The sequence below is a fragment of the Pelophylax lessonae genome (genome assembly GCF_965119305.1).
Source record: "Pelophylax lessonae genome assembly, chromosome: 9".
NCBI classification, from domain to species: domain Eukaryota; kingdom Metazoa; phylum Chordata; class Amphibia; order Anura; family Ranidae; genus Pelophylax; species Pelophylax lessonae.
Genome location: NC_138776.1, coordinates 142,281,783 through 142,308,020, shown reverse-complemented (window position 1 = coordinate 142,308,020; position 26,238 = coordinate 142,281,783). Strand labels below are relative to the sequence as shown.

Genomic DNA, 26,238 nt, shown 5'->3' with positions numbered 1-26,238 from the left:
CCTACCAAGGCTGGAGGGAATTTGCGGTCCTGGGATTCCATTACCGAAAAAAAGTTTTTTTTTTTTTAAGGTACTGGCCCTTTAAGCGCGCCGCGGACCCCGCAGCACACCGCTACAAAGACTGTGGAACACAGACCCCCACCGGGAAAACAAACTGAAGCCAGGAAGATTGCACAAGGGAGGGAAAGAAGGACAGCAAAACAGAGCCCCACAAGTGTGTTACCACCGCAGTCGGTCGCTCCTGAGTGAAGGAAGGAAGTGATGTCACTGCCAGAGACTGAACTGAGGCTGCAGGCTAAGGAAACATGGATGCCTATGTAAAGTAATGGGAGGCTTCGGCAAAATGGCCGCCGACATGTGCTCGGAACTATCGTTTGCCACACACAAGATGGCGCCGCAAGGCGCCAAAATACACTACATACAATGCTGTATAAGCGTCCACAGTAAAGCCAGACATGCTGCTCACACCTAAAATGGCGGACCGGCGGTATTTAACCCCGCAGCAGTCGCCACACGTGTCTGTACCTCCAAGCACCCAAAGTGACACAGAAGAGGGATCCCCCAAAACCCCACACAGCGCTGGCTGTGAGAGAAAATACCCTCGCAGGGACCGGGATCAGGGAGCCCAAAACGCACAGAGGACACCACAGACACACAGGATTGCAGACCCCAGACAGAGGCCCCACACAGAGTGTAATTACCTGTACCCGATGGCGTGGGGTGCCTCATATCAAACGGAAAACCGCCCACCCTCAGATGGCAGGGGAGTGCCGCCAGCCAAAAACGCAGGACACCAGTAATGCACGGACGAACCGTGGATGTGTCCGGTGAGGTAGCCACCTCATAGGCTGCATCCCTGAGGACAGGGATGGGTCATTTGCAAGGCCAGGGCAAACACATAGCCTGCTAAACGCTCGATGGCGGGCTGGGATTCCATCTGACCCTCTGTCCTGGAGAACCAGGGCGGCCAGTCCGAATTCCCAGCTCCGCAAACGCCGTCTTCATCTGAAGATCCGACTAACGCTGACAAAATAAACAGCTAGTAAAGCAAAGAAAAAATGACATTTTCAGAAAATAAAATCATAAAATAGAAGAAGGCTGAGAGTGTATCCCCAGCACAGGGAAGCCTATCTACTCCTGAACTAGGCAGAAGACAAACTGAGTTGGGATGGCTATTGCGGGGGGGGGGTATTGGACCAGTGGGACAGCCCCCATGGGTGTGTCTACGTAAATGCTTTTGTTTTAACAAGTCTTTTGCCTAGCTACTCCTAAGGAGAGGAAGTCAATACCCCATTGGTGAAGACTGTATGAGTGGGCAGCGACTGTCGGAGGACGTAAGAGAAATATATATATATGTATATATATATATATATATATATATCTATATATATCTATATATATATATATATATATGTATATAGTACATTAGCACATAATTCACCAGAAAACTGGAGGCCTTCCATAGAAATATAACAAAATTCACAGAAATGTCGTTCCTACGGGACAAAGAAAGGCTTCTACATGCAAGTTTAGGGAAGTATGAAAGTTAATTAGAGCACTTCTTTAAGACTCAGTATTATATTTACCTTTTTTCATAACATTTAACAGAGGAAACTACACTTAAAGCTTGTAATAGTAAAAAGCTTAAACACTTTACGGATATGACTGCTTGACAGGCATTTACTTCATCCACAACAATCCACAATGTATTCCAGTTTTGGTTGATAGCAATTCTAACTAAGATTTGTAACAAGGCAATTATTTCAAATTCAATGTCCGATATGTTAGAGAGTAGTGTTAAGAACAAGAGAATAAATCCTTTTTGGGTAGAACATAAAATTGAATAATAATACATTTTGGAAAAGCGGTAACTGCAAATATTAAACTTTCCATATGATAAAGCCCTTATTTGTTACTCATCTTACCTAAAAGTTTGCATGCTTAGGATGAGCTCAGCAAAGCATTTATGACATGAAAAATAAACAGGTAACTAATTCAGTGTTTCCTGTAGAAAAGTAAAAGCTTTTAATACAACCATAAAGGAAATGTACTGTGGGATATAGCATAATAGTACAATACCCACTAGGTAGAGGTAAGCTGTAGGAAACAGTGATGAATGAACATCTGGTCTGAACTTATTGAGGCACTTGCAATTTATTTGTAGCTTGAATCAAGAAGGTGGTGGCCATAAAGACTAGATTTTTTTTTTTAACCTTACTTTTTTACAGTATGCACAACAGAATGGAAATCTATAGAAATTCAAAAGCAATGGACTTTATTAAGTCCTCTTCAGAGTTTTTCATCAAATGAGGGGGAAAAAGAAATGAACAAGTATGGTGAACCGATTAAAGAAACTTCTCTAAATAATTGCTGAACTTTAAAACTTAACTTAAGGCAAAATAAATAATTAACGTTCGTTAATAGAAAAAAATAAAAGGGTTTCAGCTCAATGTGTCAAAGGAGTTCTTTTTCTGCAACACCATCGATTCTGTATTGGCAAAGCACATTTTTCATTCATAGACCCACTAGTGTATTTTGTCTATTCCTCCACATTTCCCCAATAAGCTAGCATTAAATAGCCCCTATGCTTTACCACTGTAAAGACTAGTTACTGATGTTCTCTTCTTGTTCAGGGCTATGGAAATTACATGGACAAGACCAGTTTCCACAAAATTAGAGGCACCACCATCCCTTTATAAGGAACTAGAGGCAAAGGGGGGGGGGGGGATATGGGATTTTTCAGGTGCATGACCTGAAAAGTCACACATCCCCCCCAATTTTCCTCACCTTGTTCAGGGTGACTGATCTTGTATCCACTCTCATGTAGTTTTTTTGTGGGCAGGAAGGAAGTGCTTGGCCCCACCCACACCTCTGCTCAGGCTATGTGAGGCACAGAGATAACACCACTTAAATTTACTGGGTAATGTCTAGATTTGCAAAGGCATTTTGTACATGCAAAATGGAATTATATCAATTGTGGTAACTGAGGGGCATGATAAAAAATGAATGTTTAGAAGCCAAGAGATCAGGTTTAATGTGAAAACTTACCAATGTTAGGAAGAGTGGACACAGACAGAATTCTGCATACAAAATTTACAAAATGGTCTTTAAAGATGGTCAATCAAATAAGCGTAGGTCATTTTTTCACTGGCCTTGGGAAACTAAGTGGATCTGACACATGTTCAAACAATGCTCTTTACATTGGGAGTCTTGCTTGTCATGTATTAAATCTGTAAAGTAGCCAGAAAATGTACATTTGTTCAACTTAATAGGGAGGGCCATGGCATACATATACGGAAGAGCAAAGTTCAGCTGATGCCTTCCAGTGCTTTTCAGCAATATAAAACAAGCTGTAGGTGTAAATAATATATTCTCCTTTGCAGGAAATATATTGATAGTGGGATTTTCAATAGAGTCCAAAAAAATATTTCTAATAAAGGTTTTGAATGTTTCTTATCTTCCATGTGCCATTATCAATGTAGAATAGATAAATATTAGTTGCCATTTCTTAAGGGGTATGTTTAATGCATTTATTAGAAAATCAGCATTTAAATCCCAAGAGGAAATATAACTTTTAAAACATATTTTAACATTTATCTAAGTTTCTAGATTTATATTCTTTAGTTTGATTTTCAGTGTATTTTGAACAACAGGTTTGACATAATACACAAAGGAAGAAAGGGTTTGAGCAGGCAATATCAGTAATTAGCCTGTAATGCACTCTGATAAAAAGAGATGCAGCTTACATCTCTAATAAGAAACCTGAGGTTCTCCTGCTAGCTCAGGGGAGGAGAAGCATGTAAATGTTAATGAGGACTGTAGCAGTCTACGTGCTAGTTCAAGGACAATCTCTGCATGGTACTGCAGAGTCAGATGTGAGTTAGAGATTTAACAGCTCAAGTTTGCTTCAAAGTCTTTGGGAAAAAAAAAAGCTGAAGATCAATTCAACTTTCCTAAAGCAACAAGATCCATTTTCACCAACAGCCTAGTAGACAACCTTGAGGCAAAGTGCCATTTAGGTGACTAATACCTAGGAAAGAATATGTTGAAACATTCCATAAAAACAACAAAGAATGAAGACTATAGAAAATACTTTGTTTCACGTCAGGCACAGAAAAAAATGGCATCATTTTATGAACTATGTAGCAAACTGTTTAAGTTCTTGTCATTTAAATGACTATTCACTTCAAAACGACATTGTGTCAATATATTACAGAATTGTAGATTTGTTTTATACAAGATAGTACAAAATTATTATGTTGCAAACAAGCTGGAACACAGAAAATGCCATGTAAGGCCATGACTGAAGAGACCTAAAACGAAACCATACAAATAAAACCTTTAAAAAGTGTTGAATACTGGAAAAAAAGAACAGCGAGAGGATCTGAAGACCATTTTCAAGACAATGACCGGTGAATAATAGTTAAATGATAATAATGAGACAAACAGCCCAAACCCAATGTAAATGCAGTTATTAATTGATGAATGAATAACGTCTGTGGCACTTATTGGCAACCAAGTAGATAACCTTCAACTCATTGTAAGCAATGCATAGTACAGTATAAATTTGTAGTGTGTTTTTTTGCGGTTCTGGGTTTTTATGTGCATAGTATATGTCAATGGTCAGACCTAATTCTGCAGCTCTTCTCCAGCTGTGTCCATTTACCCCACATAGGTACTATATGTAAAAGTATTTGCCATTTTTGATAGTAGGGTAGAGACGGGCCAGAGAGTCCTTGCCCTGGACTGGAGTGCAACTGTGTGAGGTCATGGTCAAGAAGGATCTAGGTGTTCTGATAGATCATAGACTTAACAGCATGCAGTTTCATGTTTTCCTGTATTAAAAGAGGTACAGACTCCAGAGATGGAGACATAAGTTTACTTCTGTAAAAAGCATTAGTAACCTCAATTGGAATATGCAGTTCAATTTTGGGTACTAGTTCACAAAAAGAATATCGTGAAACTGGAAAAAATGCAGAAAAGAGCAAACAAACGCATATGAGGCACAGAGGACCGTAGCCATGAGGAAAGATTAGCTGAACTAAACATATTGTTCCTTGGGAAGAGGCAATGAGAGAGATGGGATTACTTTATATAAATACATAATTGGTCCAAATAGCAGACTTGGTGCAAAGTCACTTTAACGTCAGGTCATTACAAAGGGGCACTCTTAATATCTGGAGGAAAATAAATGTGGAATCTCTCTTTGAAAATAGTTCTGACCAGCTTGGTTGGTTGTTTAAAAAATGAGCTGGATGCATTCCTAATGCCCAGAATATAACAGGATATCAATATGTACAGGTAATAACACCAGAGAATGTTGATGCAGGGAATATTCAAATGACTTGGGGGAGACCACAAAGGATTTTCCCCTATCTTGAGCAAATTTGACCACGATTTACAGGTTTTTTTTTATTGCTTTCCTTTAGATCAACTGAGTACATAAGGTTCTGCAGATAGGGGTTTACTTTTTATTTATTCATTTTCTTTTAAATCGTGAAGTTCAGCTGAACTCGCACCATTGCAAACCAGCCTCAGTGTGAACGTAGGCTAAAAACATGTTTCTAGGCTAACTAGTAACAGGAGGTATGGCATCACCCAAAAAGATACTGATGAAAGAGGAAGAAAAACCTTTGAAAATACTGTTTATGTAATTAGCACAACTTATTTAATGCAGAGCCTGGATGATGGAACAGTTTCATAGAGAACACAATTTGTCTTCCAAAATTAATAAAGAGCTTTCAGCAGTGTGTCATCAGCTTTTATCTACACTGTATCCTGGTTAGTGGATTATTATTATTCCGTGTAACACACCGCAGGGACAAATAATTTACAAGATCTATGGCGTTCAATCATTTTCTGGCAACAGTATTCATACAAAAGATGTTAATATGGTTCTAAATAAAAGGTTACTTTGTAAAATTAAACTTGAAAGGTGTACAGTATATAAGAAAAATAAATGTTAAGGAACTCTAATACACAATGAAAGGGATACAAATGTTAATAGCGGTTGTGACAAGGAGTAGAGCTAAACTAAACAGAAACAAGCATCTGATTAAACTTATCCTGTTGCTCACCCTCCCCACCAATTTTTTGGGTTATTTACTTTTTTTTTTTTACAATCCAGTCCCATCACCTGCCTACATTTTTGCCTAGGCAACAATAGTTTGTGCCCTGCTCCCGATTACGCCTCAGATCTACAACACATATCCCAGTAAGGACATGGTGCTGTGTCATCAGAAAGGTGGCTGCAAGAACACAGAATAAACAGTTGGCTCCAGATGATATAGGGAGAGAAGAGGGCAGTGCAGGTCCTGGTAAGCAGAGTGGCAGATTACATGAGATCAGTGCTAGATTCGTGGGGCAGGCAGATGAGTATGTTAACTGAGAAGTAAGATGAAAGTGACAAAAATATTATCATGGAAGGGTTTCTCACCACATCTCCACAAAAGTATTTTGACATTACGTCTCCATGTAGCATCAAGGAAGAGATTCTATCTCGCACCTACTTGCAGCATCATAAGAAAGTTACTATCTGACCTCCATGTAGCCTTCATGGTAGTGTTCCTACATCACATCTCCTTATCTTCCACGTGCCTCCATGTAGCATTATGAAAGAATTCCTTTGTTAAATAACCATGAAGCAACATTTAAGGGGTCCTCACTCACATCTCAATGTATCATCTTTGAAGAGTTCCGGTAGCATCATGGAAATGTTTCTCCCCTATATCTTTATGCAGCATCACAGAAATGTTCCTACCTCACATCCCCGTGCAGCATCAAGGAAGAGATTCTACATTACACCTCCATGTAGAATCATGGAAGAACTTCTTTATCAAACTCCTTGCAACATTATGGAATGGTCCCTGCCTCACACATACTTACCACACACCTCCACATAGCATTGTGGAAGAGTTTCTATCTCACATCCAGATACAGCAGCATCAAATAATTTCTAGCCCACATTTCCCATGCACCAATATTCTTCTTATTTTTCGGGACCATAGCTGCAGGTAAAAGTTATACTAGAATGATGACTCCAAAACAAATGTATTAATGTTTAGAATTAGTAATGTTATTTCTGAATAAATAAATAATTTTATATGTGCCAATCAGTAGAACAAAATAAACTGTTAGGGGCACCAATAGAAACAGTCCATGCTTTAAGCTTAGCCTTTGCGTGACCATATATTTGGACCATCAGTCCTTACATTGCTTACATTTAATAAAGAAATATCTAATGATGTATTAATGAATGCAGGGCTGCAGTATTGTGTACCTTTTAAATGTATTACCCTCATTTGAATTTGTTAGGCTGACAAAACAAAACCAAAACATACAGCATCTCAAACATATACTAGTTGCAAAAGCTTGCACAAATCATCTATGTCAGATAAATGAAGGTTTATTTTATTACAGGAGAAAAGTTCAGGAGAACCAGTAAAAGGTAAACAACCTGAAGGCAAAATGTTGTATTTAACTAGTCTGTTTTACTAAGGAGGTACTCACCTTTCCATCATAACGCTTTATGATAAACTGATCTAGGCCCAAATCTGTAAAAAAAAACAAAAAACAAAGGGTTGAAAAAACAAACGAAAAAAAAACAAATAAAAAAAAATAAATAAAATGTGGTAATATTAAGAATCAGGTAAACTCCTAGGGTCCTTTCACACGGCCGCTCCGTGTGAAAGGTCCGCTGCGGGACTTTTTTTTTTTTTTCCACGGAGCGGATGACATTTCGGTCATCCGCTCCGTGTGCCCGCATATCATCCCATCTGTTTGCGGATGATATGCGGACATAATGTAAGTATATGGCACTGCGGATGTCAGCGGATGACACCACTGACATCCGATTTTCCTTCCTTTCCATTTTTTACACAGAAGAAAAAATGGGGTTCTGTTCCATTTGTAAAAACGGAACAGAACTGAAAGGAGGAAAATCGGATGTCAGCGGATGGTATTCCGCTGACACCCGCAGTGCCATTCATTTACATTATGTCCGCAAATCATCCGCAAACGGATAGGATGATTTGCGGACACACGGAGCGGCCGTGTTAAAGGACCCCTATTCATTACAAGTGCATTTATTTATATTCATCATAGTTCTACTAAAATTTGGCGTGAATTTACGTGAATTTACACAGGTTTCTTTATACTACAGATCTCATTAATGAAAGGCTTTATAACTTGTTCCTGTACTACTGAAACATACTTTGGAATGGGTAAGACTCGATTCACACTAGCCTGACAAGTCGCGCTCCCTCGCGGTCCATTGACTGCTACAGGACTGTCGGGATTATTGGGGGTGACTAACTAATAGAATAAAAATGGATTTAAAAAGCCATGTATATTCCATCTTATGATGCTGAACAGTGCAGTGTCCATTTTGTTGAAGGTGAAGGAAAGTTCATATGTTCTGTTGTAAAATGTCTCTTACAAGAGAGAATAGAATTTCAACAGAGGTATTTGTATTTCTTTTAAGATCGTAAATAAGATTTACATAGACACCTCTTCAGATAAGACATAATGGTAGTGCCAGTCTGTCTGTAATTATTTAACAATGGACAATACCCCAGTATACTCTAGCAGACATTTAAAAAGGAACTATATAAGTTTTTAAAGATACATTATTATGTGTGAGAAGATATTAGCCATAATTATGTCATTATATTATGTAAGGCATATACATATATATTTAGGAATGTTATATCACATTTTGGAATGAAGGATTCGGATAAGGTGGTTACCCTGGAAATTGCCAGCATCCCTTAGTGTAGGTTATAGCAAAAAGGTCCCCTAGGGGTGGGACTTTGAATGGCAAAGACCAGAGCTTGAGTAGATTAATCAAATTTTATTAATACATTAGATAGAATATTTATACTATCTAATGTATTAATAAAATTTGATTAATCTACTCAAGCTCTGGTCTTTGCCATTCAAAGTCCCACCCCTAGGGGACCTTTTTGCTATAACCTTATATCACATTTTGGGTTTATATTCTTAAGGTAGTGGTCTTACTTAGAATACATTTTTTTTTAAGTGTAAGAACATGTGTATCTCGTCACTAATTACCTCATTTCAGAGAAGTTTGTGTTTAAGTGTTCAAGGTATCGTAAATATTACAAACCAGACGCTATGTCTGACAGCCTATGGCAGAATTCAAATAATTAATGGACTTTCACTAGCAAGAGGTCAATAAGGTCATCAGATAAGAATAGTGGTAATTATTGTTAACTACTGAATCTAATGAACGGTACAACACGGCCCTCTTTAAACGAAATACCAAATGCAGTCTTGGGGTAATTTAGATATTTCCAATATAGAAATATTATCTTGTATTAAAAATATAATTATTGAAATGGCATTACTTGCCAGGGTGAATGATGGAGATTAGATGGACATTTATGTATGTACTGGGAGTATGGACAAAGTTTTATGTTTTTTTTATAGTTACTCTTGAACATAGAGAAATCATCATTTAACTTTATTATACAAAACATTGAGTTATTAAAGAGGTGTGACTATGACCTCACCAGTTAAGGTATAGAATATCCCAACCAATGGGGATAATGTTTCATCCCTCTGGGTTTAACTTATGGTAATTTTTATAGCCCTTTGTTCATACCATATATAAGAAGAACCCAGATATGAGAGAGGACACATTACACATACTGACAACACACCTTACACTTGCAACATACACACTACTACATCCATTTATAAACTCAACCAGACATACTCCATTTTGCTCCATCATTCTTCTGAAACTTTGAGGGACGCCAAACGAAACTCCTCCCTCACTTACCACCATTTTAAGAAAGGCATCAATCTTAGGACTCTGGTAATGACCATTTGAAGCTAGCAGCCATCTTAAGTGTGGTAAATATAACTTTGCTATGTTATTTGATTTTATTCAATATTGTTTATTTCCTTCCTTATATGTTTTATATTGCATATTTAAGGGTAATAAGATTACAATCCCAGGCGTATGAACCATAGTAGATTTTTCTCTAAAAAGCTGATTTTTGTTTTTATACATTTTTATTAATATCAGATTTAGCGCATTAATTGCGATTTTAGTCATCGGTTTTGCATGGCTTATTCTCGCTTCATCTGCAGTGAAGTGACTTTCGGCTATGCGATTCCCAGACAATTGTGATCTGTTTATATAGAACACTTACCTATGGTTTATGCTATACCTGGAGAAATGGTAATCTTGCTTTCGTTTTGCTTTCACTTTGCTTTCACTTTCACTTTGTTTCAGTTTAACTTTCATTATTGAGCTAAACATCACATTGTATTGATTGTTTGAAGTTAGTATGTTATGAGGAGTTGTTTCTTTGTGTCACTTCCTGTTTGATCATATATTGTGAATACATGTCTTGAGAATAAATATTTTATATATATTCCATACTGTAGACTGTACTCACTAAGATTGGTATATGCTTTTAAAAAGAAATTAATCAATTAAAAAGAATTCACTACATATTGATTTGTGGAAATAAGTGGAGATTCTCCTACCACACAGATCTTTGCTTATTAACCATAAATAGACACTGTTGTATTCAGAGCAGTATAAATATTCTGACATAATGAAGTACGAGCGCGAGATATTATTAAATATTCTTACAAGACCCGTTCTAATAGGAGCGACACAAGTCGCTCCGACTTAGAAAAAGGTCCTGTACTACTTCGGGGTGACTTCGGAGCGACTTGCATAGACTTCCATTATGTGAAGTCCATGCAAGTCGCTCCGAAGTCGTGGTGCATGAGAATGCACAAGTCGCCACCGAAGTAGTAGAGTCGTGCTGCCCCAGTGTGAACCGAGCCTAAAAGTTAAAAGTTTTATTTACCTTTGTTTTCAAAACAATAGAAATCATTGGAAAATAAAGATTAGACATAAGCATTTCAAACTGACATAAAAAGAATAAGAAACCACGTAAAAGAAAGGACTGCTTTGCCCCCTTCCTACACTGGCCATTTTTAGTGCACTCACACTTTAAATGACAATTACGCAGTCATGCAAATCTTTACCCAAATATAATTAAAGAATTTTGTTTCTTTTGGTGATAGCTCATCACAACTAGGTTTTCTATTTTTTTGATATATAAACAGAAAAAATTGTTTATTTTTTTAAGTTTCGGTTCTAAAACTGCAAATAATTCATCTAAACTTTCTTTATACATTTGGGCCAAAATGTAGCCTGCTACATTTCTTTGGTGAAAAAAAACCCAAATACATGTGTATATAATTTGGTCTATGTAAAAGTAAAAATTTTTTTTTTCTTTACAAAATAGAAAAATTAAATCCATTTTTTTTTTAGCAGAGACCCTAGCTTAAAAAATAAAATTGAGGTTGTTGCAATAATTTTTTATCGCACTGTATTTTTAAAATTATTTTGGAAAAAATACCCTTTTTTTTCCCCGGCCTGCAATGCCTTACATTATTGGATTTTAAAAAATTCAAAATTCAATTAAAATGTATGATATAAAAAGAAAACAAAAAAAAAAGAATTTTTGTCTTACCGTAAAATCCTTTTCTCGGATGTTCATTGTCGGACACAGCTCCATATCTTTGATCCTTGGGTTATGCTGCCCCCTACAGGAGTAGGACACTAGGCAGAAAAGAATGGACTACGCCTATAGGGCAGTCCTAGGGGGCATACTTCCACCTCCTGCTATAGGACTTCAGTTTTGTAACAAGCAGTGTCAGAAGAATAAATAACCCAACTCAACAGTGGTGCTGTGTCCATCAATGAACATCAGAGAAAAGGATTTTACGGTAAGACAAAAATCCAGTTTTATCTTCCGTTTATTGACGGACACGGCTGCATATCTTCTTTGACCCTTGGGACGTCCAAAAGCAGTGTTAAGATAAGGGGTGGGAAAAAACACAGCAATAAACATACTTCCCAAAAAGGATAAACAAAGCCAACCAGGTAACACAGGAGCACAACCAGGAAAAACTGGAGCTCACCTAACAAAAAAATTACACCCTCAAGAGGATTAAGTCTCTCCAACAGCAACCTGCAAAACCTTGTGGCCAAAAGCAGCATCCGTAGATGTAAATACATCCACCTTGTAAACTTTTGTGATGGTGTGCACAAACGAACCAAGTGGCCGCCTAGCAAACCTGGACCACTGACGCCTGATGATGGAAGGCCCAGGAGGCACTAAGCGCCCTTGTAGAGTGTGCCTTAACCAGCAAAGGAGGAACCTGACCCTTAATGAAATAGGCCTACACCACAGTCTGCTTGGTTCAGCAGATGCGATCTGCTCCTTACCAGATCCATCCGTAAGGTCAAACAAGGAATCCGATTTCCGAAACGACTCAGTCGCAACCAGGTACGCCCGATTGCCCGAACCACAGCCGCCCTGATTGCCCGAACCACAGCCAAGGAATGTAAGTTAATCTCTTTAGGATGCTTAGGCTCAGGAAACAAGGAATGCAACACAATGTCTTCATTCAAGTGGAAACCAAAAACGACCTTAGGAAGGAAGGACTGGCAGAGACGTAGCATCACTTTGACCCTGTGAACCACCAGATAAGGTGACCGACAGCACAAGGCAGCCAACTCCGACACCCTACGGGCAGAAGTAATATCCAAGAAGGCCACCTTCTGTGTCTAAGCAGAGGAATTCACAAATATTTTCAAAAGGCAGTTTCTGTTTTCAAAAGGCAGTTTCTGAAGAACCGATAGTACCAGATTAAAGTCCCACGGAAGCAACAGAGAGCTTACTGGGGGAGCCAGGTGGCGTACCCCCCTGAACGAAAGTGTGAACCAAAGAATTTGTGGCCAATGGGGGTTGGACGAAAATAGCCAAAGCGGAAATCTGGCCCTTGATGGTGCCCAGGGCCAAACGCTGATCTACACCTCTTTGGATAAACTCCAAAAGACGAGTCACCAAAAAGGAACCGGGGGAAACCCCTCAAGATTCACAACAAGTAATGTACGCCCTCCAGACCTGATGATAAATCTTCCTAGTAGTAGATTTTCTAGCTTTCAACAGCGTAGGAATTACCAATTCCCACAACCCTCTGTCCTTCAGAACCTGACTTTCAAAAGCCAAGCCGTTAAAGCCAGCAACTGTATAGCAGAATGGAAGATCGGTCCTTGAGCAAAAAGATCTTCTCTGAGAAGGAGTTTTCAAGGGACATCAGTGACAAGTCTTACTAGATCTGCATACCAAGACCGGCGAGGCCAGTCTGGAGCCACCAGAATGACTGAAGTCCCTTTCTGCCTTGATTCTGCGCAGAAGCCTCTGCATAGTTTTAGTTGAGGTAAGGCATACATTAGATGATACTGGCCCCAAGGGACCACTAAAGTGTCGGCCAGGTGGATCCCAAGACCTTGCCACAAACCTCTGAACCTTCTGGTTAAGATGAGAGGCCAACAGGTCCACATCAGGAGTTCCCCACTGGAGACACAGTTGATGCAACACCTCCGGGTGGAGAGACCATTCTCCCTGATCCAGTGTCTGCCAACTGAGGTAGTCCGCATGCCAATTTTCCACCCCTGGAATATGTACAGCAGAGAGGGCTGGAACAAAACATTCTGCCCACTTCTCTGGTCCCTAGAGCACTTTTGGTGCCCCCTTGATGATTGACATATGCCACAGCCGTGGCATTGTCTGATTAAATCCTTACCGGGCTCCCCTGCAGACTATCTGTCCACAGGGACAGGCAGAGCCTGATCGCTCGAATCTACAGGATATGGATTGGCAGACTGGACTTCTTCAGAGTCCAAACCCCCTGAGCCAGAACCGTGCCCAAGACACCTCGCAACCAAGACAGGCTGGCATCCGTGGTGACCACCGTCCAGTACAGGGGGAGAAAGGATTTTCCCTGTCGAAGCGCCGGGGAGTGGAGTCACCATATCAAGGACCCCCTCGTACCCCGGCTCAACAAGATCAAAATTGTCTAGGGCCCGTGGATTCTTGTCCCATTTGGCAAGAATCTCCTTTTGCAGAGGTCTGGTATGGAACTGAGCAAACGGAACTGCCTCAAAAAGGTGGAGACATTCAAGCCCAGCATTTGCATGCAAGCCCTGAGAGATGACCACCATTTGGATAACAGGAGCCGAATCACATCCTGCAACTTCTGGAGTTTTTTTTCTCTGGGAGAAACACTCAGGCTGAGGCTAAATCCAGAGTCAGACCCAGGTATTCCAGTTTGTTGGATGGAATCAGAGCTGATTTTTGAAAATTCATTTTCCAGCCCAACTGTAGCACAGTGATATCAAGATTTTCTTTTAAGGCAGTCGGAGATCCTGCTCGCAGAAGAAGGTCGTTGAGGTACTCCAGTACCGCAATCCCCTGCTGCCTTAGCAAAGCCAAAACCGGGGCCAACACTTTTGTAAACTTTTTGTGAAAATTCCCCCACTGCTACACCAGTGGCACCACAGGTCCCAGCGCACAAACACACTGCAAAAGCAAAAAAAGGGAGAGAACTCCCCACCACCTACACCGACACAGAGCACCAAGCTGCATGTGATGTGGCGATAAGAAAGGAAGAGAAAAAGCAGGCACTGACACTAGAGGCACACCGTTGATTTACCGTTCCAAAGGCTACAAGAAAATGGCCGCCGCATTGAAAACAATGGGAAATTACCAAGACATGGCCACAGGGCTACACAAACATGGCCGCCGATACTAAACACAGCCATCCACGGCAAAATGGCGGTGCCCACTTGACTCCCGGGACCCCCAGGTACATTTATCCAGCAAGGGGGGATCCTAGCAGGGACCCCCACCAGGACCATTCCCAAAGAAATTAGCAAACTGAGCAGCTGGCGGCATGCCCACTACCCGCCCCCCCGGCCCTATCGTCGCTTAACACCCCAACACTCGTATACAGCATGGCCAACCCGGGGGTAGGGAAGAATGAAGGGAGGCTAGGTGGGGGTGAATGGTAGGTAATTTACAGAGCAACCCCAATAGTGAGGGGGTGCTATGGGGGACCTACCAACCCAGGGAGGGGGCCACGTCCACCGCAAAAAATCACCAAAGGGGAGGGGGGACACTACTTATCACACCTTAGAACCGGGCGGACACCACTCCAGGCAGACCACCGCACCATCTTGGAATGGGGGTGCGGCGGGCCAGAAGTACGCTGTGACTCAGGTCGCGACCAAGGTCGTTGCCAGAGCTATGCGTCCTTGCGAGACGTTTAACTCGCCGGCCAGCCCCCATTCAGTGGGGATATGTCACGGCTGACCTAGCGTGGAGCTGCGGTCGGGTCGCGTTCGCTGGCCGTACTGGGTAGACCAAAAGGATCTAAGATATCCAGTGCATCGCCCAGTCCAGCAGTTGATTGTAGTTCTCACTGGAACAGACTTGACTTCAGTTCAGAAAAGAAAAGAAAAGAAAAAAATTTTTTGTTTAAAAAGGAAAAAAAAATGCTAGGACCAAAGATCCCAGCAAGGAACTAGGTCCTTACTCCTGACTAGGCAGAAAATAACTGAAGTTCTATAGCAGGAAGTGGGAGTATACCTCCTGGAATTGCCCTATAGGCGTAGTCAAACGTTTTTCTGCCTAGTGTCCTACTCCTTCCTGTAGGGGGCAGCATAAACCCAAGGGTCAAAGAATATATGGAGCTGTGTCCATCAATGAACGAAAGAGAAAATCTGTTTTCTACCATGGTATACTTTGTAACCTAAACGCCTTATGTGTTTGGAATGATTTAAAAAAATTCTATAAAAACGTCTTGCCTAACTTAAAAAAAAAAAAAAAAAAAAAGACCTTTTCCTCTGTGTTAACTGCACCAGCAATTTGCCACCCATGATATAACTAATTCAATGGTTACACAGTTTCTCCTCATTAATCCATAAATAGGCTACTTTCTCTTCTGTTATACATGAAATAGCACTTTCATCTGAACACACAAGATTGACTTTGTAATAGATGCTAGAGATGTACACTGTTTAAGATGCAAATCATACTCCGTTATCCTCTTTTTCAATATATGTTAATGTCTCCAACGCCGATGATAGCAATGGTGGCTATTCATACAAATATTGTAAACCTGTGTGTGTCAGATGGTAAAGTATTATCTTTTTGTTAGCTTGACAAAATTTTAATAAAATTATTTAAAAAAAAAACAATTTGAAAAGTAAATCTGGACTAGCTACCATATTCAACATCTTTGCCCCTCATTAATGTACAGTGTCTTGGAAAAATATTCATACCCCTTGAAATTTTCCACATTTTGTCATGGTACAACCAAAAACACAAATGGTCCGACCACATCTGGAGTATTCTGTCCAGTTCTGGTCGCCAGTCCTCAGGAGGGATGTGTTGGAGCTGGAGAGAGTCCAGAGAAGGGCAACTAAACTAATTAGGGGATTGGAGGACTTTAATTATGAAGAGCGTCTGCAATCGCTTGATTTATTCTCCCTGGAGAAGAGATGCCTGACAGGGGACATGATAGCAATTTATAAATATCTCAATGGTGATCTCAGCATAGAAAAAAAGCTATTCAGTCCAAAAGATTGCATGAGGACTCGAGGGCATACAATGCGATTAGAGGAGAAGCCTTTTAACCTCAGGCAAAGCGGGGGGTTCTTTACTGTTAGGGCTACAAGATTGTGGAATTCTCTACCACAAGGAGGTGGTTTCCTGGGAAGTATGGTTTCTTTCAAAAGACTCTTAGGGCTCTTTCACCTACGGAGGCGTATCCGTGCTGCTCAGCGGGGATCGATCCGCCAATCCCCGCTGAGCCGGCGGATGACAGCTCTGTCCCCGCTTGCAGTTCGGAGAGGGGGGTATCACAGCTCCTGCTGCTCTCTATGGGGGATCGGATGAGAGCGGACCGCCTGTCCGCTCTCATCCGATCCCTGAACGGATGGAAAAATAGGGTTTTCATCCGTCCAGATTTCACGGAGAGGATCGGATACGGATGGCAGCGGGTGTCAGCGGAGGTGTCTCCGCTGACATCCGCTGCCCCATAGAGCTGCATGGAGGATCCGATCAGATCCGCCTAAAAAACTGACAGGCGGATCTGATCGATCCGGATCGCCCGTGTGAAAGAGCCCTAAGACGTACATCTGAAGGATCAGAACATTCAAGGGTATGAGAGATAATTACGGCCACACACACCTATACAGGTTGAACTGGATGGACTATTGTAAAATGTATTTTATTGGGATTTTATGTGACAGACCAACACAAAGTGGCACATAACTGAAGTGGAAGAAAAATGCTAAATGGTTTTCAATTTTTTTTTTTTACAAATAAAATATCTGAAAATCGTGGCATTCATTTGTATTTAGCCCCCTTTACTCTGCTACCCCTAACTAAAATCTAGTGAAACCAATTGCCTTCAGAAGTCACCTAATTAGAATCCACCTGTGTGGAATGTAATCTCTGTATAAACACAGCTGTTCTGTGAAGCCTTCAGAGGTTTGTTAGAGAACCTTCTTGAACAAACAACATCATGACGGCCAATGAACACACCAGACAGGTCAGGGATAAAGTTGGAGAAGTTTAAAGCAAGGTTAGGTCATAAAAAATTTCCCAAATATCCCAGGTGCTGAAAGCGGTACCATTATTTTGCTTGCAATTCTGGAGAATGAGCAGCCCAAAATAACTATTTACTAATGATTTCTTTTTACCGTGTGTTCTTCTTTATAGCATCCCGAGCATGATAAAGTTCGAAACACAAAATCCTAAATTATAATATAATAAATAACTATAAAATAATAATATAATAACACTTTTTTTTCCAAAAAATAACACTTTTTATTCAATAAATGATAGTAAATCATGTAATCAAAAACACTGACATTTTTTTTTGTCAAACAAGGATGCAATATATTTTTTTTTCCCCAAAAAGGATGCAATATTACTCTTCATACTGCTTCAATAAACTTCCCGGGTGTGGAAAATTTTGAAACAGGGTACAGCGCAAAGTCCAACATCACAGTCTGGACAGTAGTGCCGCTTTTCCTTTCTTATTTTCCGCCCGGTGTCGTCGTGCTTGGAACAGCACACCAAACACATTCTTGTGGGTGCAGTCTTCTTCTCCGTCGGCGGAATGAGGTCCATAAAATGATGATCGGTCAGTTGTTCGGGGTTCACGACACCAGCAGCACGGCGTCCGGATCGACTTACAGTTGGTGTCTGGTGCCTGAGAAAAATCAGCTCCGCAATTTTCCACACAAAGTCCGCATGGATCACAGGCCGGTCACTTTTCTTTTTTAGCAGAATGAAGGCATTCCATAAACACTGCTCCAGGAGGTGTCTGAAAATTTTTTTATAGTATTTTTTCTGCTGTTTCCGCATTGCTGGATAGAAAGTCATGGCCTGGTCAGCTCTGTCCACACCTCCCATGGTGTTGTTATAGTCCAGGGCCAGTTGCGGTTTCAGCACATCTTTTCCCCCTTTTGTATGGACCATGACAGTGGCGGTGTTATGGATGGTGCTCATCAGGCAGACATCTTTTTTGTCGCGCCATCTAAGTGCCAACATTTTGCCTTTCTGCCAGGCAACTAACTCTCCGGGCTTGAGTTTTTTGTTGGCAAAGCTGGGGGGGCATGTCACGCCGGTTTGCTCTGACGGTCGCATAAGCATCCGTCTTATGCTGTAGGAGGAACTCAAACAGTTCTGGGGAGGTATAAAAATTGTCTGTAGTGACACAATACCCCTGATCCAGCAGAGGCTCAATCAGCGTCAGAACAGAAGCAGTTGCCATCCCATAGCTGCTGAACCTTGGGTTGAACTTGGTTCCTCTTCCGGTATATAGGACCGAGTTCCAAATATAGCCAGAGCTGGATTCACACAGCATAAAAGATTTGATTCCAAAGCGTGCTCGCTTGGACGCAATATATTGGATCCAGCTAAGTCTCCCTTTATATGCCATAAGACTTTCGTCAATGCAAATGTCTCTTTCTGGGACATAGGACCGCTGGAAGTTTATCAAAATTAATTGATAAATGTCCCAGATCTTTTTCAGCTTCGGAGCCGGATGAGATGTTTCATCAAAATCCTCATTGTTGGCAAAGTGCAAATATCGCATAATAAGGGAAAATTTGTACTCCGACATAATGGTTCCAAAAAAAGGTGTGGCCAATAATTTGTTTGTGGTCCAATACCACTTCTGCAGGGGTTTCCCCACCACTCCCTGCAGAATAATAAGGCCCAGGAATCTCCAGATATCCGCACTGGTAACGGGTTCCCACATCCTGCTCCTGGAAAACCGCTGATGTGCTGCGGCTTGTTGTTCCTGGTACCGGTTGGTCTCCACAACAATTTTTTCGATGACCTCATCAGTCAAAAAAAAGCTGCAGATACGCCAAGGGGTTATCCTCCTCAACATCAACTTTGAGACCAGGCGTTCCGGTATACGGGAACCCTGGGGGGCGTGCTCCGTACCGCAGTCGATCACGCACCAAGTACGCACATCGCTCGGCACATCATCATCACTAAACTCACTTTCAGCGTCGGATGATGAGCTTCCCCATGAATCGCTGTCACTCCACTCTCCGTGCGATTCGGGATCGCTGTCGCTATCGCCCAGCAGGTCATACACCGCTTTTGATGTCGCGGCGCGATTGCTTGAGGCCATGGTCGCTCTGCAATGATCCAGATACAAAGTATTGGGAATAATGCAGGAAGTGCAATGGAGAAAGCACTGGGGGGCAAATAAAGGTCACTTTATTATATTTTGGGAATGCAATCCAATAGGATTACAGTGTATCAGTGTGTTTGGTGTTTATACTTTTTGAATTTGCCGCCGGTTCCACCCCCGGCGGACGTCACGTCGCCGGGGACGGAAGCCGGGGCCGACAGACGATCGAGAGGAACATCCGCCGCCAGACACCGCTCTCATACATCGCTGGATCCCAGAGAAAAGGTAAGTGAAACCTCCACCAGGATCCAGCGAGCTTCCTAGCGCTACCCCGAGTGTGACTCGGGGTTACCGCTTTTGGCTCAAAAATCTTACCCTGAGTCACACTCGGGAATACCGCTAGGAAGGTTAATGTCCAGGCCATTTTCTGCGATTCGGCACTGCGTTACTTCAACATTTGCGTGGTCATGCAAAGCTGTACCCAAATACAATTGATGTAGTTTTTTTCCCCACAAATAGCACTTTTTTTGGTGGTATTTGATCACCTCTGACGTTTTTACATTTTGTGCTATAAACAAAAAAGAGCGACAATTTTGAAAAAAAAAAAAAAAAAAAAACTTTTTTTTTTACTTTCTGCTATAAAACATTCCCAATAAAAAAATGTAAAAAAAAATCTATTTTTTTTATCAGTTTAGGCCAATTTGTATTCTGCTACATATTTTTGGTAAAAAAAATCCCAAAAGGCGTATTTTAATTGGATTGCGTAAAAGTTATAGTGTTTACAAACTACGGGATAGATTTTTGGACTTTTTTCTTTTTTATTAGTAATGGCGGCGATCAGCGATTTTTAGCGGGACTGCGACATTGCGGCGGACAGAGCCGACCCCTGACTTTTTGGGTATCAGTGAAATTAATACAGTAATCAGTGCTAAATAATATGAACTGTTACTGTATAAATGACACTGGCAGAGAAAGCGTTAAATGTGTGCCTATCGGCGCTTACTCACTGTGGGGGGGGGGGGGGGGTAGCTCTGTGACAGGCACAGAGAGATCAGTGTTTCAGCTATGATCTGTCTGTGCCTGTGTGGCAGAAGAGCCGCCTGCTTTGTTTACACAGGCAGGCGGCTCTTCTGTCAGTTTCTGTGAAGATCGCTGGAGGCCGTCGGCGATCGTGCCGGCTCCTCCCGCTATGTCTAATCTAGATCTACGTGATTGTGTGCAGCCACATCTGCAGTAAATCTGCGTGGGGTGGTCAGCAAGCGGTTAAACATCTCACATAGCACTGTTCAATCCATCATCCGAAAATGGAAAGAGGTGGCAGTCAACCTAAACTGACAGGCTACAGACAATATGTCTACAGGACAACTATTAGTCGTGCACTCCACAAATCTGGCCTTTATGGAGGAGTGGCAAGAAGAAAGCCATTGTTGAAAGAAAACCATAAGAAGATTCATTTGCAGTTTGCAAGAAGCCATGTGGATGTCAGGGTACCAGGAAACCAGACCACACGGGGATGCAGGTAAAATAAAGCAGTTTATTGGAGAAAACAATAAAACGCACAGCAAGAGTGGGAAGCGAGATGAGGAACAAGCCAGGATCAAGTCCAGAAGCAGGTAGTCATGCAAAGGTCAAGTCCACCTTACAGAGGATGCAAAAAGGCCCAACAAAACAGGGTGCCAGTTTTGGAATGGGCACTCTGAGGGTGGGATTACGGGTCGACAAACACACCCTCTCCCCAACCTGGTACGAATTAGCAGATAAACGTCTCCTGTCTGCCTGGAGCTTCTGACGCTGTGCAGAGACCTGTAAAAACTCTTGAATCTGCACCCAAGAGTAATGGAGAGCACGCAGATGATCATTCACAGCTTGTGGCGAGAACGACTTGGGCAACACAGCGGGTTGGAACTCATAATTGGCCATGAATGGAGACATTCCGAAAGAAGAGTTGATGACAGAGTTCCTAGCAAACTCTGCCCAGAATAGCAGATCAACCCAATTGTCCTAATGGTCGATAACCCAACAGAGCAAAAGGCGTGCCAGAACCTGGAGACAAACTGGCTCCCACGGTCCAAGACAATCACCTTAGGCAACCTGACTGAAGACCTCCCTGGAAAACACAGAGGCAAGCTCCTGAGCGGTAGGCAGCCTCTTAAACGAAACACAGTGGCACATTTTGGAGAACCGATCGACAACCATGAGGATAACAATAAAATCCATGGCCAGATGAGACCAGAGATGCTCCCTGTTGGGAATAGGATGCAGTAAGCCCAAGGGAAGGTGTCAAGATTTATTCTGGGCACAGTTTGAACAAGCAGCCACATACGCAGCAACTTCAGTGCGGAGAGCTGAGATGCTCTCTGTGGGAATATCGGATTAAGCAGCCAAGATCTGTTCCCCAAGAGGAGAGGTTAAGTTGGTGCGGATGGCAGCCAGGATATGATCTGAAGGTATGACCGGTGTCAGCAGAGTCCTCCCTGGACAAGTCAGAATACTGGGGAGACAAGGCATCAGCCTTAACATTCTTGGAGCTGGGCAAATAGGAGACCACATATTAAAACGAGACAAGAATAAGGCCTGTCGGGCCTGACGGGGTGTGGCCACGTCAGATTCTTATGATCTGTGAGACTGAGAACTGGAACCACAGAACCTTCAAGCAAGTGTCTCCACTCTTTGAGAGCCAAGATAATGGCCAAGAGCGCTCTCTCTCTCTCTCTCCAGTCAGGTAATAGCATTCAACTGGAGACTGCTTCTTAGTAGAACCCACAAGGAAGTAAGGGTCCATCAGGTGTCCGACGCTGAGACAGGAGGATGCCTACTCTCATCTCAGATGCATTCACCTCTAGGACAAAGGACAAACAAGGATTGGGATGAGACAGAAAAGGAGCCGAAGCAAAAGCAGACTTGAGGGCCTCAAACGCTTGGATCGCAGCAGGCGTTCAATTGTGACCCTCTTGGTCAGATCTGAGATAGGTTTGGCCAAAGAGGAAAAGTTCCTGATAAATCCCTCCAATAATAGTTGGCAAATCCAAGGAAATGCTGAATGGAACGGAGATGACTGGGACGAGGCCATTTTAGAACAGCCGAAACCTTCTGAGGGTCAATGGAGAACCCTTCAGCAAAAATGATAAAGCCCAAGAAGGCAACCTGAGACAGGTGGAATTCACATTTCTCAAGCTTATAGAGACAATTGAGTACTGTCTGTGATACTTTTTTTATTTGCACTAACAAGCTTTCGGGGTATGTCCATTTCTTCAAGATCCAAGCAGTACTGATTCACAAAATGTTTAGCAGAATGGTAAAAAAAACACAAAATCTCTAAGCCAAAAGGAAAAAAAAGAGAAAACCAAACCTAAACAAATTTAACTGGCAATGGTAATAAAACTAGCATAGTTAGTGAGATAAGACAGAGAGAGAGCTGAAGACAGGGGGGAAGGTGGGGGGGGGTAGTCACAGAGGGGGGTCGTAAAACTCATAATGAGTAAGGAAACCCATATCTAAATTTAAGCCGTTATTTTTTGTGTCAAAAAGAAGTATCATTCTTAATTCAAAAGTTTTCCTTTCCTCTGTCGCAATTGCACTAATACGGCTACAATGACCTCAAGCATGATGGAAGATCAAGCTTATAGACAAGCCCATTCTCACGTAACCGTTGAAGCACCCGTTTGACATCCAGGTAGTGTGATTCAATGGAGTAAATCAAGATGTCGTCCATATAGACTACCACGCATTGCTGCAACATATCACGAAAGACATCATTGATGAACCCCTGGAAGACAGCAGGCACATTGCACAAGTCAAAGGGCATCACCAGAGATTTGTAATGACCGGTTCTGGTATTAAACATGGTCTTCCACTCGTCGCCCGCCTTGATCCTTACAAGGTAATACGCGGCCCTAAGGTCAAACTTGGTAAAGACCATTGCTCCCTTGAGGCGGTCGACCAATTCAGTGATCAACGGAATTGGGTATGCATTCTTGACCACGATGTGATTTGAGCCCCTATAATCAATACAAGGTCTATACTAATATTTGTATGCTGCTTTTTTTTTTTGAAGGGGCGTGAGCGGAAATGGACGTGTGAGCTACGCTCTTCATGAGCTCCGTTCTCTAGCCCGCCCGGACCAGCACGCTTACAGCGCCATGCAGGGGGAATGCAAGCGGCCAAAAAGCGGGGGAGTAAGAGTGCCCGCAGACCAGTGACTCGGGCAGAGCTTAAACGCTTCTTCTCAAAAACACTGACGCCTCCGGCTCCATTGACTCAGCTATCCCCGCAGAGACCGCGGAGACCGGAGATACCGGACATACCAGAGATACCGGGGATTCCGCTGACTCAGCCAGCATCTATGCAGGTCGCGGCGGCGGTGAAAGTACTGCCTGTGCCTGTGGAACTGTGTGTGGAGAATCCGGCAAGGAATCCAGCTATGTCCCGCGCTGGTGGAGGTACCCATTGTCTGTTTGATAAGGACCCTTTGCCCTCTATGTCTTCCTCGATTGACCCTCCTCAGCCCTCTATTCTATTTTGCTACACTGCAACTCTTGTAACAGAAGGCATAAGTCAATATACTTATAGTCCGGTTACATTGAAAATGGATGAGGAGCTGCGCTTACTCCTTAGCTCTCTGCCCCGCAAGGCGGATCTTGAGCAGATGGTAAGTCGCATTGAGGAGGCTCATAAAAAGGACATCTTAATAATTAAAAATGAACTTGGAGCTTTAGAGGAGAGGGTTCAAGCAGAAGAATCTGCCACAGGTGCTATGGAGCAGCGGATAAATGCATTAGAATTGCACCTAATCTCCCAAGCGGAACATTCAACTGCCCTTCAATTGCAGATGGAGGACATGGAGGATAGAGGGAGACGTAACAATGTACGTCTGCGGGGTCTCCCTGAGTCCACTGCAGCAGAGGACTTAAGGACCACCGTGACTGATATCCTGGCAAAACTTTTAGGAGATTCTTTAGAGGGGCAAAGGTTTAAAAGTAATATGAGGAAGTATTACTTTACTGAGAGAGTAGTGGATGCATGGAATAACCTTCCTGCAGAAGTGTTAGCTGCAAATACAGTGAAGGAGTTTAAGCATGCATGGGATAGGCATAAGGCTATCCTTCATATAAGATAGGGCCAGGGACTATTCATAGGATTCAGATATATTGGGCAGACTAGATGGGCCAAATGGTTCTTATCTGCCGACACATTCTATGTTTCTATGTTTCTTTACCTCCAAAACATGGAACTGGATAGGGTCCACCAAGCTCTAGGCCGCAGATCTGAGGATCCAAAAAGACCCAGAGATGTACTTATCAGGTTCCATAGGTACAAGCACAGAGAATTGGTTATCCGGAAAGCATGGGACCTACATATGCTGGAGACTAGTGATATGCAGATTAAAATCTTGCCAGACATTTCTAAAGCTACTCTTTCTCGCAGAGCGCTCCTGCGCCCCCTTTTAGACCTAGCGAAACAAAGGGGGTTTACATATCGGTGGGGCTTTCCGTTCTCTGTCTCGTTTCGGAAAGCATCTGCCTCTTTTACTCTCCGATCAAAAGATGATCTGAAGGCCTGTTTTTCATTCTTGGATACTGCCCCCATTGAGATACCGGATTGGCTTCAGCTTCCCCCACGCCCTAGGGCGCACATGCAACAATCTTTAACAGACAAAAATTAGTTTTGTACAAACCACAATCTTAGGAGTATACAGTAACCATCAGAATCGAGAAAAGAACACTCACCATAAAGCACCATGGTCATTTACTTATTCCCTGCTCTCGGGAGATTGCAGGGATACTGTGCCTAACCCATAATACAGGGAAGACCAAGATCAATAACTGATCCTAGTTTCTTTGGGGCGCAGGCTATAAGAACGTCCCTACTATAACCTCTCTCTAGGAATAGATCTTGGAATAGACTTTGGAAGCCCATCTGTAGGACAGCAGAGAATTAATTAAGTTTCATAGACCCTCTTGACATGCCTAATAATCTCATCCCATCACTAAGCTCCTTTCTTACCGCCCAATTGTCTTATCGTTTTGGCTGGGAATTTAATTGAAGTTCCTCGGGGGAAAACAATTTTCTATAAACCTCACTCTGTACAGAACAGATCATCTTTCCTCAAAGGACTGTACATACGTTTGTTTGTTCTACAACTCTGGAGGCTCTCACATTTTTTTTTAAAGCATGTATTACGTGGAGGTAGTATTTTTTCCTTTAGAGGAATCAAAGTTACAATAAGCGGAAGTTGAAAGGTAGAGGGCTTTTTTTTTTTGGTGTTTATTGCATGAATCAGAAGACATGTTATTCTTCATATAAATATGCACTGCGTTTTTGAAAAATTTAGTGGGTACGGATGAGCAGGATATCGGGCTCCTAAATTTACCTGTTCTTTTTCTCTCTCTCTTTTTATCTACTCACCTTTCCTTTTAGGCCCGTGCATATTTCTTAGGTGGGATTTACCTCTGTATACATTTTGTAGGACCCTTACATATTTAGTTAAAAGGGAAAGGAAAAGGAAGGGAAGAGAGGGAGGGAAGAGGGGAAAAGGAGAGGATAAGAGAAAAAGAGAGGACAAATTAATTTTTTTTTTTCTTCTGTCCCTTGCCACTTAAGGTAATTTATTTAAAAAAGGGGAAAGACAGGAAGAGAAGAAGGGGGAGAAGAGAGAAAAAGGAAAAAAGCATT

The 26,238-nt window shown here is 42.1% G+C and overlaps 1 protein-coding gene across 1 annotated transcript in view; it reads right to left on the bottom strand.

The window, feature by feature from the left end:
* Window positions 1–26,238, bottom strand: part of MICU1 (mitochondrial calcium uptake 1) — a 641,385-nt gene that overhangs the window by 434,219 nt on the left and 180,928 nt on the right. Inside the window, exon 5 of the mRNA XM_082267399.1 lies at window positions 7,510–7,553. Coding sequence (XP_082123525.1) covers window positions 7,510–7,553 — 44 coding nt within the window. The remainder of the gene's footprint in view (window positions 1–7,509; window positions 7,554–26,238) is intronic.